This window comes from Ruditapes philippinarum, unplaced genomic scaffold, assembly GCF_026571515.1.
Source record: "Ruditapes philippinarum isolate M1 unplaced genomic scaffold, ASM2657151v2 ctg17466_1_1_1_1, whole genome shotgun sequence".
Lineage (NCBI taxonomy): Eukaryota > Metazoa > Mollusca > Bivalvia > Venerida > Veneridae > Ruditapes > Ruditapes philippinarum.
In genome coordinates this window covers 1-16,490 of record NW_026863345.1, presented here as the reverse complement: position 1 = coordinate 16,490, position 16,490 = coordinate 1, and the positions used below count along the sequence as shown (strand labels likewise).

Sequence of the window (16,490 nt, the reverse complement as noted above, 5' to 3'; positions counted from 1 at the left end):
TGTATGTTTAAATTAGATGTAATCGCTTTGCAGAGTTGGTCTTATCCAAGAAGTGAAACCACGGCATTGATCAATAAGTGCGGGGACAGGCGGAAGGTACAACTTCGGTTAAATCCCCCACCCCGATAGTTTCCGCACCGACACGGATGAGAGGGGGAGGGAAGGGGTAGCGGTGTTACAAATGACTTGTGCATAACTCATAAATCACACAGTCTCTCTTGTCTACATATCGAAAGTGTTTCATTGGTTAAAATCTAAAAAAAGGAAATATAAACATAGCGATTGACCAATGAAAAACGGCGTTATAAACGAGCAGAAAAAATGACTATGTATTGAGATACCATTGTCAGCCCACGTCTGCATCTGTGGAAGTGAATTGTCGTTTGGGCTGTTTCCACAATCGCCATAATATGTAACCTTTATGCCATTCAGTTGTCCAGACTCCGTCATACCAACCTACATTTTTATAAATTGTAATCAATTTAAGCTTGTGAAAAAGTTGTATTTTTTATTTTTATGTAGCATGATTTCTTGCAAAATGTCTGCGCTAAAAAAAGTATAATGTGCATAGGATATCGACCGAGAATGAGACCTTTCTGTTTAGTGTCGCAAATTTCATGCAAATGATTTGTAAACTAAAAATAGATGTGCACTGAAAATAGCACGTACAAACGTGTTGTATCAATTCAGTAACAAGTACCACCTGTGTATTAATCCAGTGTATATATTACATTATCTCCGATTCACATCATTAAAGTTGCATGCCTCTAGTTGAGCCAAAATGTTTCAAGAAAATCTACCTTGACAAAAAATGTAAAAAGATTTTGAGAAAAATATTCACAATTCAAGAAATAGCAGATATTTGTTAGTTTTTTGTGTAATATGAAATTTAAATTCATCTCGTTATCTTCAAAATCAGTATTTTCACGAGTGGCGTAGCATGGTGAAAATCTTCTCTTCATTGGAAAGTGTTAGATTTTATTTTGGTAATTTTCGCTGTGAAATTATTAAATAATTATAAATTTTGCGGATAAATCAGTAATCCACTCAAGAGCATAAAATAAATAATTTACATATTATTCACAATTGTTAACTGATTTTGCAGTATTAATCACCATATTTCTAGTTCGTGACAAACGCTGTATGGGCTATTTTTGCATATTGTGACCTACTTTTGTTTAGTACTTACGTAAATCTTATGAGTAAATTTCTTTACTTGTACACTTGGCTATATCTTACTTTTTGCTGTATCTTACTTTTTAAAACAATTTAAAAATTACACGAAATTATACATGAATCTTGAGACAAGCTGCTTTAATGGTAAAAAGTAACGTAAAACACCATTTTTAAAAAAGAATTGTGTCACACGCATTCTTGCAAATGTGATTTTTTAGGAGGCAAATTGTATGAATTCATTTTTTTTATTCTGGTTAAACATTAAGTAACATTTTCTATATATTATCTTAATATCATGTTTTAGGATTCTGTCAAAAATATGTGGCAACTCACTTCGTATAGTGCTTTAAACGGAAAACGCTTGCCAATGGCCTTCATATTGTCACCAAGAGTTAGTCGAAATTTAACAGGCCTGTAAATAAACGATATCTAATATATATATATATAGAATATAAATCATGTACATTATTTATTCTTCTTCGTAGTCTTTTGCGTATGTTATACATGTATATACATTTACTTCGAATTTACAAATTTTCTATTCATCAAAATCGAAAGTAAAGTTTTGCAGTGCAGTTTTTGCAGTGCGCCGTCAATATTGAAAAAGATTTAAACATTGGCCGACTAGACGACCGAAAAAAAGGAAGAAAAGATACCAACAATAACAACAAAACCCCAAACAACATAAAACAGTATCCGAAACAGAAAAGCAATCTTTAGAATTTGCACATATATTTGATGCAATTGTAGACTGAATGTAAAACATTTTTGGGCGCATGAGCTATCAAGAACTGCAGACGAGAAAATGGAATAAGTTCCTTCATGAGTGAAAGTTATTTAGCAAATTTTAAGAAGTCAAATGTTTCTTCTTAGATGTCTGTTCGTCTGTTCGACCCGTGGAATAAGTCACGGACAGTCATCTGAAATGTTCCTCCGCCAGAAAGCTTCTAACTACATGAACTAATATAAGGTCATTCATGCACGTTTTGTATTCCACTTAATATAATTTAATATAATAATGCTTTAAATTTTGCTATTAAAACAAAGCAAAGTGTAATTATAAAATCGTTTTTTTTTCTATTTTTGTTGTTTTTGTTTTTTTCGTGAGATAAAAATATTCTTGAAGTATAAGTTATACCTGTTTGTCAGATACATACCCTGTCAGATAAATTTATTTTGTCAGATTAATTTGACTCCTAATTGTCAGATAACAAGTCATTTATTTGTCAGATAAGTATCATCTTGTCAGATAAATACTCATTTGTCAGATAAAAGCCAGTTTTGTCAGATAAATACCAGTTTGTCAGATCATACTAATTTGTCAGATTAATGCCTTTTTGTCAGATAAATATATTTTTGTCAGATATATACCTGTTTGTCAGATAAGCAGACAGCCCACAAGCAGCTGCAATCCAACTATTCCTGGTTATTTTACCACCATACGCTCCCCCAAGTCTCTTCACTTGTACGTTGATACTGAATGACAAAATTTATAACATTCATTATTTACAAGATCGCTAGATTTACCTCCCTTTCCCTTAGTTAATTTTTTATAAACTTTTTTTAATATTTTTCAAAATATTAGAAATATAAAGCAATTTGGACCTTATTAATGTAGTTCAACTTAACAGAAATTGTTATTACAATAAGTATTACTTAAGAATAAACTTAAATATATAATATATAGAGGATATTCAAGTTTTTTTTCCTATAAATATAGTATTTATTTTCGGGATTGATCATCACAAGAAAGGTACAAGTTAAAATAAATAGGCTTCCACGAAAGGTACAGTGGTCGGAAGTAGCAGGTGATTGTAATCACAAGGCAGAGGTACACATTGTATTGTACATTTGTATAGGCCCGCATGACAGGGTACGGCACAGTATTATGAATTGTGAAAATGTGCATATCATAGATGAAAATCTATCTTGTATTTATAGAAAAAAAAAACTTGATTTTTCTGATTATTATTAACTATTTCTATACTTTTTTAATCTTACGATTTGAAAGACTTGTCCTATATTTATTCATTTAATATACTTTAGAAGAATGTAGTCCGCCAAGACACGAGTGAAAATACGGAAAATATATTTTACTGCTGTTTAAAAAATAATGATTATAGTGAAAATACGGAAATAGAAAATATTATTGCATATTATTTCATCAATAGTTCTCCATATTTCATTTAAAATTATTCAATAAACATTCTGACCATCAATAACATTAACAGCTAAGATGTTCACCTGCTTTTCGGCAGTTTAGTAACTTGTGAAATGGCAGTCTGACTAAGATCTAACCACTGTGTACTTGAAAATACATCCATGCCGTCTTCGGTGGGAACACATAGACTCACCTGAAAATAATACATGGATGGATGGATGGATATATGGATGGTTGCATGGATGTATGGATGTATGTATGTTTTTATCTTTATTTTAATATATATATATATATATATATATATATATATATATATATATATATATATATATATATATATATATATATATATATATATATATATATATATATATATATATATATATATATATATATATCTGTCAATATTAAACACTCTTTCATCAATTAATCTACGAAATTTCACGAAATTAATATCGTATAATTATGTTTTTTATTTATATTTTTGTACAAAACTATCGAAATCAAACGCATTTGTTTGAAAATATATATCCTAGAATATCGCTACTGTTTCCTATTAGACGCTGTATGCACATTGTATCTTCATATAGCAATATTGGCTCATATTTCATGAATTGAGTCAATGGAACTGAAATATATACATGTATGAGCTTTTTTGTTGCTGCTTTACCTGTGTTTCCATGTGAAAATGATATTGCGTTCCCATGGAGATGACTCCCTGTATCTTCTTAGGTGACTGGGCGATTGCAGCTACAAATAAATTAAGTTTAAGAAAATAAGACAGCATAATAGGCTAAAACAAAACATATCCTTCCTTTTTTTAGAAGAGATACAATTCATATGAAAACAAATGCATAGTAAAGGATAAACTTAGAAATACGGATCGTTTAATTATTTTTATACTTTCAAAAGAAACAAATCAAGCAAAGACGTTGAAACCTATATGTTTGCTATTTAAAAAGATAAACGCGTCATAAAGTAAATAACGAAGCTCATCATCTAAATTTATGATAAAAATTGACTATAATACGGAATTTTTATTACAATGCGATTTCAGGTAAGTGTAAAATGTGAAAATGGAAGAAACTATCGATTTTAATGATAGAAATGATGGTGTATTATATAACACAAAATTTTCAAATAAAACTGATGCCATCACTCTTACAATTTTTACACAGGAAACATATGAAGAAATAAAGGATTATCTATGTAAAAAGTACTCTTTTAAATTAAACAAAAACACTAATGGTATTGAAACACACATTTCTGAAAATGAAAAGAAAACTGTTGTCACAATTTATGAAAATAAAACAATATTTATTCAAGGGAAAGGGTGTTGGAAGTGGAAGAACACAATCTTTAAAACGATATTAGATAACTTGAGTGTAACCATTCCAGACAATCTGCAATCTTCAAACCAAGTAAACCAAAATGATAGTTCTCCAGCCAGTAGTAGAACATCCAAAAGTCCTTTGCAGTATCTATCTAGCATGGTAAATCTCTTGCGTAGTCCACGAAACAGGACACCAATTAGACCAAATAATCAAAGAAGCGTGTCTTATTTAAAGGGAGGTAGCGCAACACTTTTCAATAACAACAACAATGAGCAAACCTTTGTCAAACAGCCAGTAGCTGAAAAATCATCAAAAAGTGAGCAAGTAAAAATTGTTCAGATTGAAAATAATGCAAATAGTGATGAAACTTTAGTGAAAGAAGGATTTGAGTCTGATATAAATGAACCTTTAGTGAATGAAGACGTAATTAAGTGTGACAATCTGTCTGTTATCATCAGTACTGATGGGTCTGTAAAAGGTATGGTTGATAATTATGAAAGTGAACCATTAATATGTCCATTAGTTAACAAAGATACTACTGATAACAACAATGAAGAGCTTAAAAAGCAAATGGGAGAAAACAAAGACCTTCAAAACACATTAAAACAGTTTCTGTCTCAATCCAAAATTCTGAAATGTGAAAATGAAAAATTGCTCAATGTACTAGAAAATACAAAACGTGAAAATGAAATTCTACGCATGAAAGTCATTGAACAAAATGACAAGTGTGAAAAAGTTGAAAGTGAGTTATCAAAACTGAAACATAATCTGAGCAAAGCTACAGCTGAATGTCTTGTACTTGAAGAATCAAATGAAAAATTAAAGAAGCAAAATGTCACACTGTCAAAAGAGAAAACACAACTAGCCGATCGATTGGCCAAGTCTACAATGAAAGCAGACAGTATCGAATCGAAAATTGAAAGTGTGACAGAGTGTGTAGGAAAGAAAGTAGCTAAAGACATTAAAGACTTGAGAGATGAACTGTTGAAAGAAATGTATGAAGTAAAACAGCAAATTGGTAGATCGGTAATACAGACTTCTGCTGAAAAAACGATCTCGCCTGAGTCCCATAAACAGGATAATATTGAGAAAGACAAACAAATTAACACAAAAAACCCTGAAAATAACACTCGGCCAACAGAAAATCAAAATTCAAAATCTAAATACTCTGCATTTATAGCAGGTGATTCAATGACAGGTATCCTGAGTGCGAACAGAATGTCAGACTTTAATGTGAAAGTTAACATCAAGACTCACTCTGGTGGAAGAATAAGCACAATTGAAAATACCTTCATATCAATGAATGATACAGATTCAAATGGAATAAAGGATAAAGATGTAATATTACTTCATGTAGGCACAAATAATATATCTGATGCAGATTCCAGCCAGTACATAGTTGATGAGCTGAAGGATACAATACACACTGTAAAAACCATCAACTCAAAGTGTAAAATAATCATTTCTTCAATTCTACCTAGAAGAAATGACAAACTTGTCAACACCATTATATCTGAAACCAACAACAGGTTTAGAGATCTGTGTGCAAATGGTGGTCATCACTATATCAACCATAACTCTGACTTTTTCCTGCATGGTACTCCAGACAAATCGCTGTATAAAGACTATTAACATCTAAATAGAAAGGGTGGAAAACTGTTTGAAACAAACATGAGGAAGGCTATAAACTATGTCCTAGGCATATCTACGATGCCATCTGATGACCATAGCAGTAACACAATGGACAACAAGTCTCATTTTCAGAAAGGGAGGTTTACAGGGAGGAGAGACGAGAACATGGTCTACATGCCAGTACCAACTTCATGGCTGAGAAATCAGAATTCTTGGGATCGCCGTCGTTAGATATTTGTGAAAGTAATTCATTTCAATATGGAGAAACCAATGTTAATTTGACTAATGAAATTGTAAACGACAATACTTTAAACTATGACTCCAATAAGAATAGTAACTCATGGTACACGCATAAAGGGTTGAACATACTACATCTTAACATTCACTATTTGTACCCAAAATTAGACGAACTCAAAATTATAATTTCAGAACAAAAAATTGATATACTCTGTTTATGTGAAACGTTTCTAAATGTAAATTTTCTAGACAATGAACTACAGTTGGACAATTTTACACTTTTTCGCAAGGACAGGCCTTCCAATGGAGGCGGTTTAATTATTTATGTTAGAGACTGTTTATCTTTTGTACATAGATCTGATTTAGAAAGTATTTCTATTGAATCCATTTGGCTTGAACTTAAACAGCCTAAATGTAAATCGTTATTATTGTGTTATGCATACAGACCACCATCTTCTAAAGTTGAGTGGCTTGATAATTTTGCTATATCCTTAGAAAAATCATATTTAGAGGAAAAAGAATGTATTGTTATTGGAGATTTTAACTATGATATTTTAAAGCATGATAATTGTTCTAAATCTTGGTTAGATCTAATGCAGTCTGTAAATTTTTCTCAGCTTGTTGAATCTCCTACCAGAGTAACTTCAAGCTCTGCTACATTGATAGATCATGCATTTTCAAACATGCCTCAAAATGTAGTCGATGTTTTTGTACCTTCCTTATCCATTAGTGACCATTTTCCCATTTGTCTTACACGCAAACTTTCAAATATCAGTGTTAAAGGTCCCATGCATAAGACAATAACCTTCCGGTCTCTTAAACACTTTGATGAAAATCGATTTTTAACCGAATTGTCAGAGCAACTCTGGTCAGAAGTAGCATTTGTAGAAAATCAAGATAACTCAATAGATTTGTTCACTGATAAATTTTTGTCTGTCCTTGGAAAACATGCACCAACCAGAAAAAAACGAGTAAAGAAGGTCACCCAACCAAACTGGATTAATAAAAACATCCTCGATGCTATTAAAACAAAACACCAGTTTCATAGGGTTAATGACACATATAATTACAACATATGGAAACAACACGTTAAGTCTCTCATATATGATTCTAAGCGACAATATTATAATGATACCATCAATCAAAACAAACACAACCCAAAGAAATTATGGACTGGTCTAAATGAATTATCTGGTTACAAATCCAAGGTTCAAACACATTTTATTGATGATGATGATGGCAACCCGGTTTCTGACCCTTTAATCACTGCAAATTTATTCAACAGACAATTTGCAAATCTCAATCAATCACATCATGCCATTAATCAGACTGGTTATGAAAATCCTGAGCTTGTTGAAGTAAATGCATCTAAACTTCAGCATATACCCCCTTTCAAAATACCTAAAATAGAGATCTCTTATGTGTTAAACCAATTAAAATCGATTGATATTTCAAAGTCATGTGGGTCAGATGGTCTCAGTGCAAGGTTTCTAAAGTTATCGGCTCATATTATTGCTCCCATACTTACCACTATATTCAATAACAGTATTCTAAACAAAACATTTCCTAAATCATTCAAAAATGCAAAAGTCATTCCTATACATAAAAAGGGTTCTAAAAGTGATAAAAGAAACTATAGGCCAATTTCCATACTTCCCTTGATATCACTTATTCTTGAACGTCATGTCAGTTCACATTTAAAGCAATACCTTGAGAAAAATCAACTTCTTTACCAACGTCAGTCTGGATTCAGGTCAAATCATTCATGTCAAACAGCATTGATTAGAGTTATTGATGACTGGATTACAGCTATTGACAAAAACGAAATAGTTGGTTCAATTTTCCTTGATCTCTCTAAAGCTTTTGACTATGTGGATCACTCTATTATTATTGAAAAGCTTAGAATGTATAACCTAGACCTTTCATCAGTTGCTTGGTTTTCCTCCTATTTAGATTGCAGAACCCAACAAACTTACATATCCGGTTTATATTCAGAGTCAAGTTCAGTAACTACTGGAGTTCCTCAGGGCTCAGTGCTAGGTCCTATACTGTTTTTAATCTATATCAATGACCTGCCTTTGTCTATGGAAAAAACAGAAACTGATATTTTTGCTGATGACACTACCCTTTCAACCTCTGATGTATCCCTAAACAGAATCTCTTACTCATGATCTTTTAAATGCCAACAAATGGTGTGATTTGAATCGCATGTCTATCAATGTTAACAAAACTAAGGTCATGTATATTTCCTCAAAACACAAGCAAAATTATATCCATGAAAGTAATCCTTGTATTTTATATAAAACAGAGCAAATTTTTTGTAGCTCTGAAGAAAAATTATTGGGTATTACAATTAATAACACCTTGTCTTGGCAAAGCCATATTGATAATGTTCTTAAAAAGTGTCACTCATTGTTACATTTATTATCACGTATTAAATTATTCATATCTATACCTGTACGTAAAATGTTTTACAATGCATATATTTTACCACATCTTGATTATTGTTGCATAATTTACGGTAACTGTATGTCTTTTTCTAGAAGATAAACTCATTAAGTTCCAAAAAGAGAGCTGCAAGACTAATTCTAGACAAAGATTATGACACTCCATCTGCTGAACTTTTTTCTGAACTCTGCTGGATGACCTTTTCACAGAGGGTTGTTTTTCAAAAAGCTATTATGATGTTTAAAATAATGAATAATAAGGCGCCTACCTATTTATTGAATAATTTCATTTTATCGTCAGATGTTCATACTCGCATTTTGCGTTCATCATCTGATTTTCAACTTTATACCCCTAGACCAAATACTGAACAATTTCGTAAGTCTTTTGTTTATTCTGGATCTTGTATTTGGAATGGCCTTCCTGATTATATTAAGTCTGCTACATCTGTTAACCATTTTAAAACCTTATACTTGAGGTATTATCACACATCCATGTATGCAAATTGATAATCTCCTGTATGTTTTACATTTATGTATTTTAATAGTTTGAATATGTTAAATTTACATTGTTCCTTGTTGAGGGCCTCATGGAAGATTGATATGTTTGTTCAAATGAGTTCTCTCGTTAAATAAAGTCTTTATTATTATTATTATTATTATTATTATTATTATTATTATTATTATTATTATGATATAATGAATTTATGAGGAAATTAATACGAAAATATTAGCGAAAAATAATCTAACGCAAATAAAACCAGTTATACAGTAAACTGTTGAATGGGCAATATAGATGTTAGAAAGTTGTTTAACCATTTACCAGCTGGGTTTTATTTAATAGACTTGTCCAGCAACACATTTGGAACAGTCCATTTTCATTTTTGGAAATATCAAGATGAAAATTTGAGGTTGGTCAGAAATAATATAGAGTCTGGTCGGACTACACGGCTGTGCATCCTGGCCAGACTCTATGCCGGTGACAAAAAGTTATCCCTTTTGGTTCCCGCATGATAAGGGTAAAAATTTAGTCTAACTATTGAAAGTTCATTTAAGATATAAAAAAATGTTGATAGGAATCAAGCACAGCTTAATCCGGAATATGATTACCATACCACAAAGAGTTCTTAACTCTGATAAGCCTTTGCTTCCTGTATAAAGACAGGCCAGAATGCACATTCGAGCAGTCTTATCTGGCTCTATACCATGGTGGGTGATAACGTGGCATTTTTCAAGGTAACAAGAGGCACCGCCAATACCTCTGATTTTTTTACTTAAAATGTTGTTTTTATACGTTTCGTTTCAATATCTGAATAATAAATATTACCACGCTCCACGATGCCCATGGACTATCCCGTTATGCTAGCAGAAATGCGGCCATATTTTGATAAACAAATATGGGGTAACATTGTACACAATTTCTAAAAGCATTGCTGCAAAAGTATAAGAGTTTCATTTGGAAAAATGTGAACCATTGGGAGTGGAAACTATTTTCTTAGAACATGTTGTTTCTTATACATTTTACGATCACATAAAATAGTATTTATACAATTGTTATATCACGTACTGTCTGGGTCACCGACAACTTTGTCATCACACTGTTTCGGGAAAAACGACTTTTTGTTGATGGCATCTTCCAAAGTGAGGACTGGAGTTTGTACATTACTGTATGTAACCTTGACAGCATAAACTGCACCAAGAGCTATTTCGTATGATTCTGAAAGTATGGATATAAAATGACAAAAAGTTTCTACATAAATAGATGAAATTAAATATATTAATTTAAAGCAAATTGCAGAAAAACATATAAGAAGTGACACTGAATAATAAAAAAAATCTTGAAAAAAATCAAGGCCAATAGACGTTTACCGGAACGGGCACCTGCGTAGAACCACGGACCTAAAATACGCTTGCTGGATAGCCCTCGAATTATTTCGTGAAAGAAGTCACTGTCCCTTGAACCCACAAAGGCGATGGTCAAATGATTTAGTCATTGAATTAAACCACTCGACCATTGCGGCCTCATTTAATTAAAGATAAGATAATTATAACAGATTAAAATATACCTGCTACGACGATCGCAACTGGCTGGCCACAGTAAGTTATATTTTTGCTTACAAGTACCTGAAAAAATTATATGCTTATTAAAATTGGAATACGTTTGATTTCAAAATAATATATTATGTTTTTTGTTGTTTTGTTTTTGTGTGTGTTTTGGTGTTGTAATTGATTTTTTGTGGAGGGACGGGGGTAAGGGGAGGGGTCGGGGTTTTTAATTAAGAGATTGTGTGTGTAAAAGAAATAGCGGGTAAGTTTTACAAGTAAGATAAAAGTATGTACCTTCAAACCAATACACTGGTTCGGCCAGACGGTTATGAAAATACGGAAAACATACTACAGACTGTAAAATTATCTATACAAGGTGTTCAGTATTTCTTTATATAGAGTTATAATAGCAAGTCAACTTACTCAATTGTGAACATGTTTATTACACAAACATTTCTTGACTTCTTTTATTCACTGTATAAGACCTTATGAATTTAAAACTGCACATAAAAATGTGCAGATGTCCTCATATGCTGAAGACCTTTTGAAATTTACAAAATCAAATTAAAAAAAGTGTTGCACAAAGAATTTACATAACGGACCAAAGTCTCTGAAGCACCCTTAGCTTCTTTTTTGCATTATAATTTTTGGGTGTAAAATGATTTCAATGTAAAGACTATGACAATGTCCCATCTTTACTGTAAGAGGAAAACATCTGTTGACTTTCAATATGTCAGATTGGAGTAGAACCACATGCCGGTCATGAAAGGTACATTATAGTTTCCCCTAAGTTAGTGAAATAATAATAATAAAAAAAAACTTGCATGATTTAAACCCTTAGCGTTGACAGTCAAGTGAAAATATGCCAGAAACCTTCAAGGCTCATAATGCTCCTAAAAATCATTGTCTTTTAAAAGTTTTTATAATGTTTAAATACGGATTTTTGAGCATGTTAGATCTTAATCAAATGATGGAAATAGCCTGATGGTGAATTTATTTATTAAAGTAGCAAAATGTAAATATTAAGCATTGTAACAGTGGTAACTGCCAAAATTAAGAAACCAGTAACAAAAGATATTTTAGGTAATCGGTCAGTGAGAAACATTTTGGAAACTATAACAGAACACCAAAAATTAAATGTTTTTGAGAAATAAAAGTATTTATTTGGCATTATGGGCCTTTAATTTCACAAAAATCACAAAGGCAACTCTTTTATAATCAAAAACGTGTTTTATAATTTGATGAAGATAGTTTATTATACTGTATTTAAACAAGATGACTCAAAGATAAAAAAATAATTATGTACACATATTGTTGAAATATGAGTATATAAAATTATTCAGTTTTCTGAAAATGGATCAATAATTTGTTATCAATATTTTAAAGTGGTGAATACATTGTGAGAGATATGACATGTTTTGATTACTACATTCATGATCGTAACTTTATCTATATAAAGGTTAAACTATTTGGGGTATATTTATTCATAAATGAAGGAAGAAAGGAAATGTTTAATTAATATTGTTGAGAAAGCAGTATTAGAGACAATGGAAATGTAAAGGTTTGAATAAACGTTTAATTACAAAAAGTATTTTCAAAATGACTATGTGATTACTGCAAATAAAGAAATAAGGAAAAGCTACATCTGTCTTTAGGTGTTGTATAGATCAACAAAGTAAACTGGTTTAAACAAGATATTGTACAAAATGGCTACCGGTGGAGAAATAAATACTGATATTCTTTCTGATGAAATATTTGATGTACTTTGTTCAATGTGTAAAAATGGTGGTAAAAAAACTGAAGGTGAAAAATTCTGTGTAGACTGTCATGATTATTTCTGCATAAATTGTGTAAAGATTCACAGTCAAGTGCCTTTGTGTGTTGGTCACAAGGTGTTGGATAAATCTCAAGTTAACTCAGGAACCAGTAAAGGTCTGCCAAGGGCACCAGCAGAGAGATGTGACAGACACAGTCATAAACACATTGATATGTACTGTCAGAATCATGATAATGTTGGCTGTTCTACATGTATGACAATTGATCACAGGTAACTTTTAGCATAATGATCATTTAACTTTTTTTAAAATATCTATTTATTTCATTAATTTACTATAATCATTCTTTAATCCATTGAGTCTGCCTACTATGGTGGCTGATTTGTGCCATTCGTGTTTTCGCCCCGCGCTCCCGCCATTTTAATTTGTTAATTCTCGACTTTTCGCTTGGCGGGGTCGCGGGACGAAAACACGCTAATTAGCGGGGGCGCGGGGCGAAGTTTTTTTCATTAAACTTCGCCCCGCGCCCCCGCCGTTTTATTTCTTAATTCTCGCTCCGCGCCCTCGCGGGGCGAAGTTTTATTTGTTAAACTTCGCCGCGCGCCCCCGCTAATTAGCGTGTTTTCGTTCCGCGACCCCGCCATTTAAACTTGTAAATTCTCGACTTTTCGCTTGGCGGGGTCGCGGGACGAAAACACGCTAATTAGCGGGGGCGCGGGGCGAAGTTTTATTTTATTTAATTTCGCCCCGCGCCCCCGCCGTTTTATTTCTTAATTCTCGCTCTGCGCCCTCGCGGGGCGAAGTTTTATTTGTTAAACTTCGCCGCGCGCCCCCGATAATTAGCGTGTTTTCGCTCCGCGACCCCGCCATTTTAACTTGTAAATTCTCGACTTTTCGCTTGGCGGGGTGGCGGGACGAAAATACAAATGGCACAAATCAGCCACCATAGCCTGCTTAGTGATGTTTCCCATCAACTGATCATTGACCAAGAACTGATAATGACTGTCAGTCAATTTTCAAATTTTGAGAAAAACAAGAGCGATCAGTGATCACATGTGTCGCCTCATGATGGCCAATTTTATGTTGGGACAAGTTTTGTGACAGATGGACAGACAGACGGACAGTGCACAACTAGACTTGGTACTGATCATTCCTGTAATTTATGAGGAGTAGTCCGGACAAGCTTTTGTGTACAACTAGACTTGGTACTGATCATTCCTGTAAAGTTTGGATAAAATTGCACCAGTAGTTTATGAGGAGTAGTTCGGACAAGCTTTTGTGTATCTGTCAACACACAGAAAAAAAACACTTTTTTATCAAAGGGCCATAACTAGGCCAAAAATCATTCAACAGGAAAACCCGTGCAATAAGCGCAAGGACTTGAGCTACAGATCAATCCTGTAAAGTTTCATTGAAATTGCATTTGTGGTATAAGAGAAGTATTCCGGACAAACTTTAAAAATAAAAATTATTAAAGGGCCATAACTCTGACAAAAATCATTGAACCGGAAAATGCTGACAATATGCACAACAAGACTTGGTACTGATCATTCCTGTAAAGTTTGGATGAAATTGCACTAGTAGTTTATGAGGAGTAGTCCGGACAAGTTTTGTGACGGACGGACAGACGGACGGACAGACGACGGAGAGGTGATCCCTATATGTCGCAGAGGCGACACAAAAAAAAACTTGAATGCCATTGGATAGTGAATCCAGGACATTAATATTAAGTCATTCTTTTAGTTAGTAAAGTGGTAACATGTTTAACAATAAAACTTTATAAGTAAATAAAATAAATTATTATTTTTTAAAAACATGTTGTTATTATAGTATATAACACTTCTTCTACTTCAGATGCTTTAACAAACTGATTTGTTTTTCAGATCATGTAAGGATATATTCTATATACCAGAATTCATCCAAAACAAATCATACCAAGTGGCTACAAGAGAAATTCAAACAAAGCTGAAGGCATTAGTCAAGACGCTTGCTGTACAAGCTAACAAATTTCAACAGGATAAACAGAACCTTCAGAATAGAAAGGCTGAGTTACTGGATGCTATTAGAAAATTCCGACAAGAAATTAATGACCAACTAGACAAGCTGGAGAAAAATTCTGTAGATGAGATAGAAAATAAATTCAAACTTCTTGAAGACAAGATTGAAGAAGGTCTCAAACAGTTACAAACACACAAAGCAAAGGTTAAATCAGCTAATGATAAATTAACATCTCCAAACCCAAATCAAGCTGAATTGTTTGTTCATGTGAAGATGGGGGAAGATGCTGAAAATGTTGCCAACAAATTTATAGAAGATACCATAACGAGGATAACAGTAAGTGACACAGAGTTCAAACCTAACAGAAATCTCCTTCAACAGCTGAAACAAAACCAAACCATTGGCATGCTGACAGAGAAAACTACAAAAACTGCTGACAAGTTGCTTCAGATTACAGGAGGGCAATCATACTGTGCCAAAGTTAAGTCAGATGAATACACATGTTCTATCTTCAGTGCCTGCTATATGGAAGATGGTAAAATAATCCTGGCTGACTACAACAACCAGAAGCTTAAAAGATTAGATTGTCACAATTATACCATCACAGATTGCTATAATCTACCTGGAGAGCCATATCAAATATGTAAAATTAATGAAACACAAGTAGCAGTAACATTATACACCAAACAGGAAGTTCATTTGATTTCTGTAGACAGACAAATGAAAACAACAAACAAGATTAAAACTGATTTTGACTGTCTTGGTCTTGCATATGCAAACAATCATTTATATATTTCTGATTTCACATCAGTCTATATCTATACAATGTCTGGCAGGAAACTTAAACAGTTTAGTACTGACCTGTCAGGACAGAAACCGTTCTCTGACATAAACAGTATAGCTGTCAGTAGGGATGCTACAAGGGTTTATGTTACTGATCCTTATAAAGGACTGAGAATACTGGAGACCAATGGTCAGATGTTTACAACATTTAAAGGTAAACAATTACAGGGTGCTTTTTATTGTCATCTCACTGAAGCAGGTAGTGTGCTGGTATCTGGATATCAATCCAAAAATGTTTTACAGTTTACATCTGATGGTAAGCTGATAGGAGAGGTCACAAAAGCTGATAGTGGAAAACAAGGAATAAACACACTTTGTTGTAATCAACAAATGTCTAAGATGTGTATAAGCAGAGTGGGTGCAGACAATATTGAAGTGTATAATATCTGATCAGTTATGTAAATTAATACAAACAAGCATATAATCATGATTATTGAAATGAAAGAATAAATATAAAACATGAAATGTAACCAAAAAAAAAACAACATAAAAACAACAACAACAGAAAACAACAACAAAAAACAGAAAACAATACTAATATGCTGTGTGATAAAAAATATGTACAGTAAAACCCTTAATTAAGGCCACTATCAGGACTGAACCAAAGTGGTCTTAATTGTGGGGTGGACTTAATTGTTGATATTCTTATCATTGCTTACACACTTTATGACCATGGTCTATTTTAATCAATGAACAAACAAAATGTATCTTAACCCTCAAATACAATATAAAAGTATGTTATAATATTTAAATCTTATGGGAAGAAAGCATATTTCTGAAGAAATTGAATATTAATTCTCTTTGGTTCAATATTAATTGTTATTAATTGTTAAACATGACAATT

The 16,490-nt window shown here is 32.7% G+C and overlaps 2 protein-coding genes across 2 annotated transcripts; one reads left to right on the top strand and one right to left on the bottom strand.

Moving 5' to 3' along the window:
- Positions 1 to 224: 224 nt before the first annotated feature.
- On the bottom strand, positions 225 to 11,145 carry LOC132721896 (xanthine dehydrogenase/oxidase-like). The gene is made up of 7 exons (XM_060706274.1): positions 11,051 to 11,145; positions 10,552 to 10,701; positions 4,008 to 4,087; positions 3,421 to 3,530; positions 2,548 to 2,652; positions 1,510 to 1,588; positions 225 to 456 (listed from the first exon to the last, which is right to left on the bottom strand). Exons 3-7 carry the CDS (start codon positions 4,041 to 4,043, stop codon positions 241 to 243), a joined length of 546 nt encoding a protein of 181 aa, XP_060562257.1. The 5' UTR covers positions 4,044 to 4,087; positions 10,552 to 10,701; positions 11,051 to 11,145; the 3' UTR covers positions 225 to 240.
- Positions 11,146 to 12,481: 1,336 nt separating this feature from the next.
- Positions 12,482 to 16,411, top strand: LOC132721895 (uncharacterized). Its single transcript, XM_060706273.1, has 2 exons — positions 12,482 to 13,077; positions 14,689 to 16,411. Exons 1-2 carry the CDS (start codon positions 12,737 to 12,739, stop codon positions 16,034 to 16,036), a joined length of 1,689 nt encoding a protein of 562 aa, XP_060562256.1. The 5' UTR covers positions 12,482 to 12,736; the 3' UTR covers positions 16,037 to 16,411.
- Positions 16,412 to 16,490: the final 79 nt, after the last annotated feature.

Coding starts and splice junctions, on each gene's coding strand:
- LOC132721896 (XM_060706274.1), bottom strand. CDS start 4,043: ATGGGAACGCAATATCATTTTCACATGGAAACACAG. Junction 3,531..4,007: donor ATTTTCACATGGAAACACAG/GTAAAGCAGCAA, acceptor TATTATTTTCAG/GTGAGTCTATGTGTTCCCAC. Junction 2,653..3,420: donor ACTAAACTGCCGAAAAGCAG/GTGAACATCTTA, acceptor TTTGTCATTCAG/TATCAACGTACAAGTGAAGA.
- LOC132721895 (XM_060706273.1), top strand. CDS start 12,737: ATGGCTACCGGTGGAGAAATAAATACTGATATTCTTTCTGATGAAATA. Junction 13,078..14,688: donor TGTATGACAATTGATCACAG/GTAACTTTTAGC, acceptor TTTGTTTTTCAG/ATCATGTAAGGATATATTCT.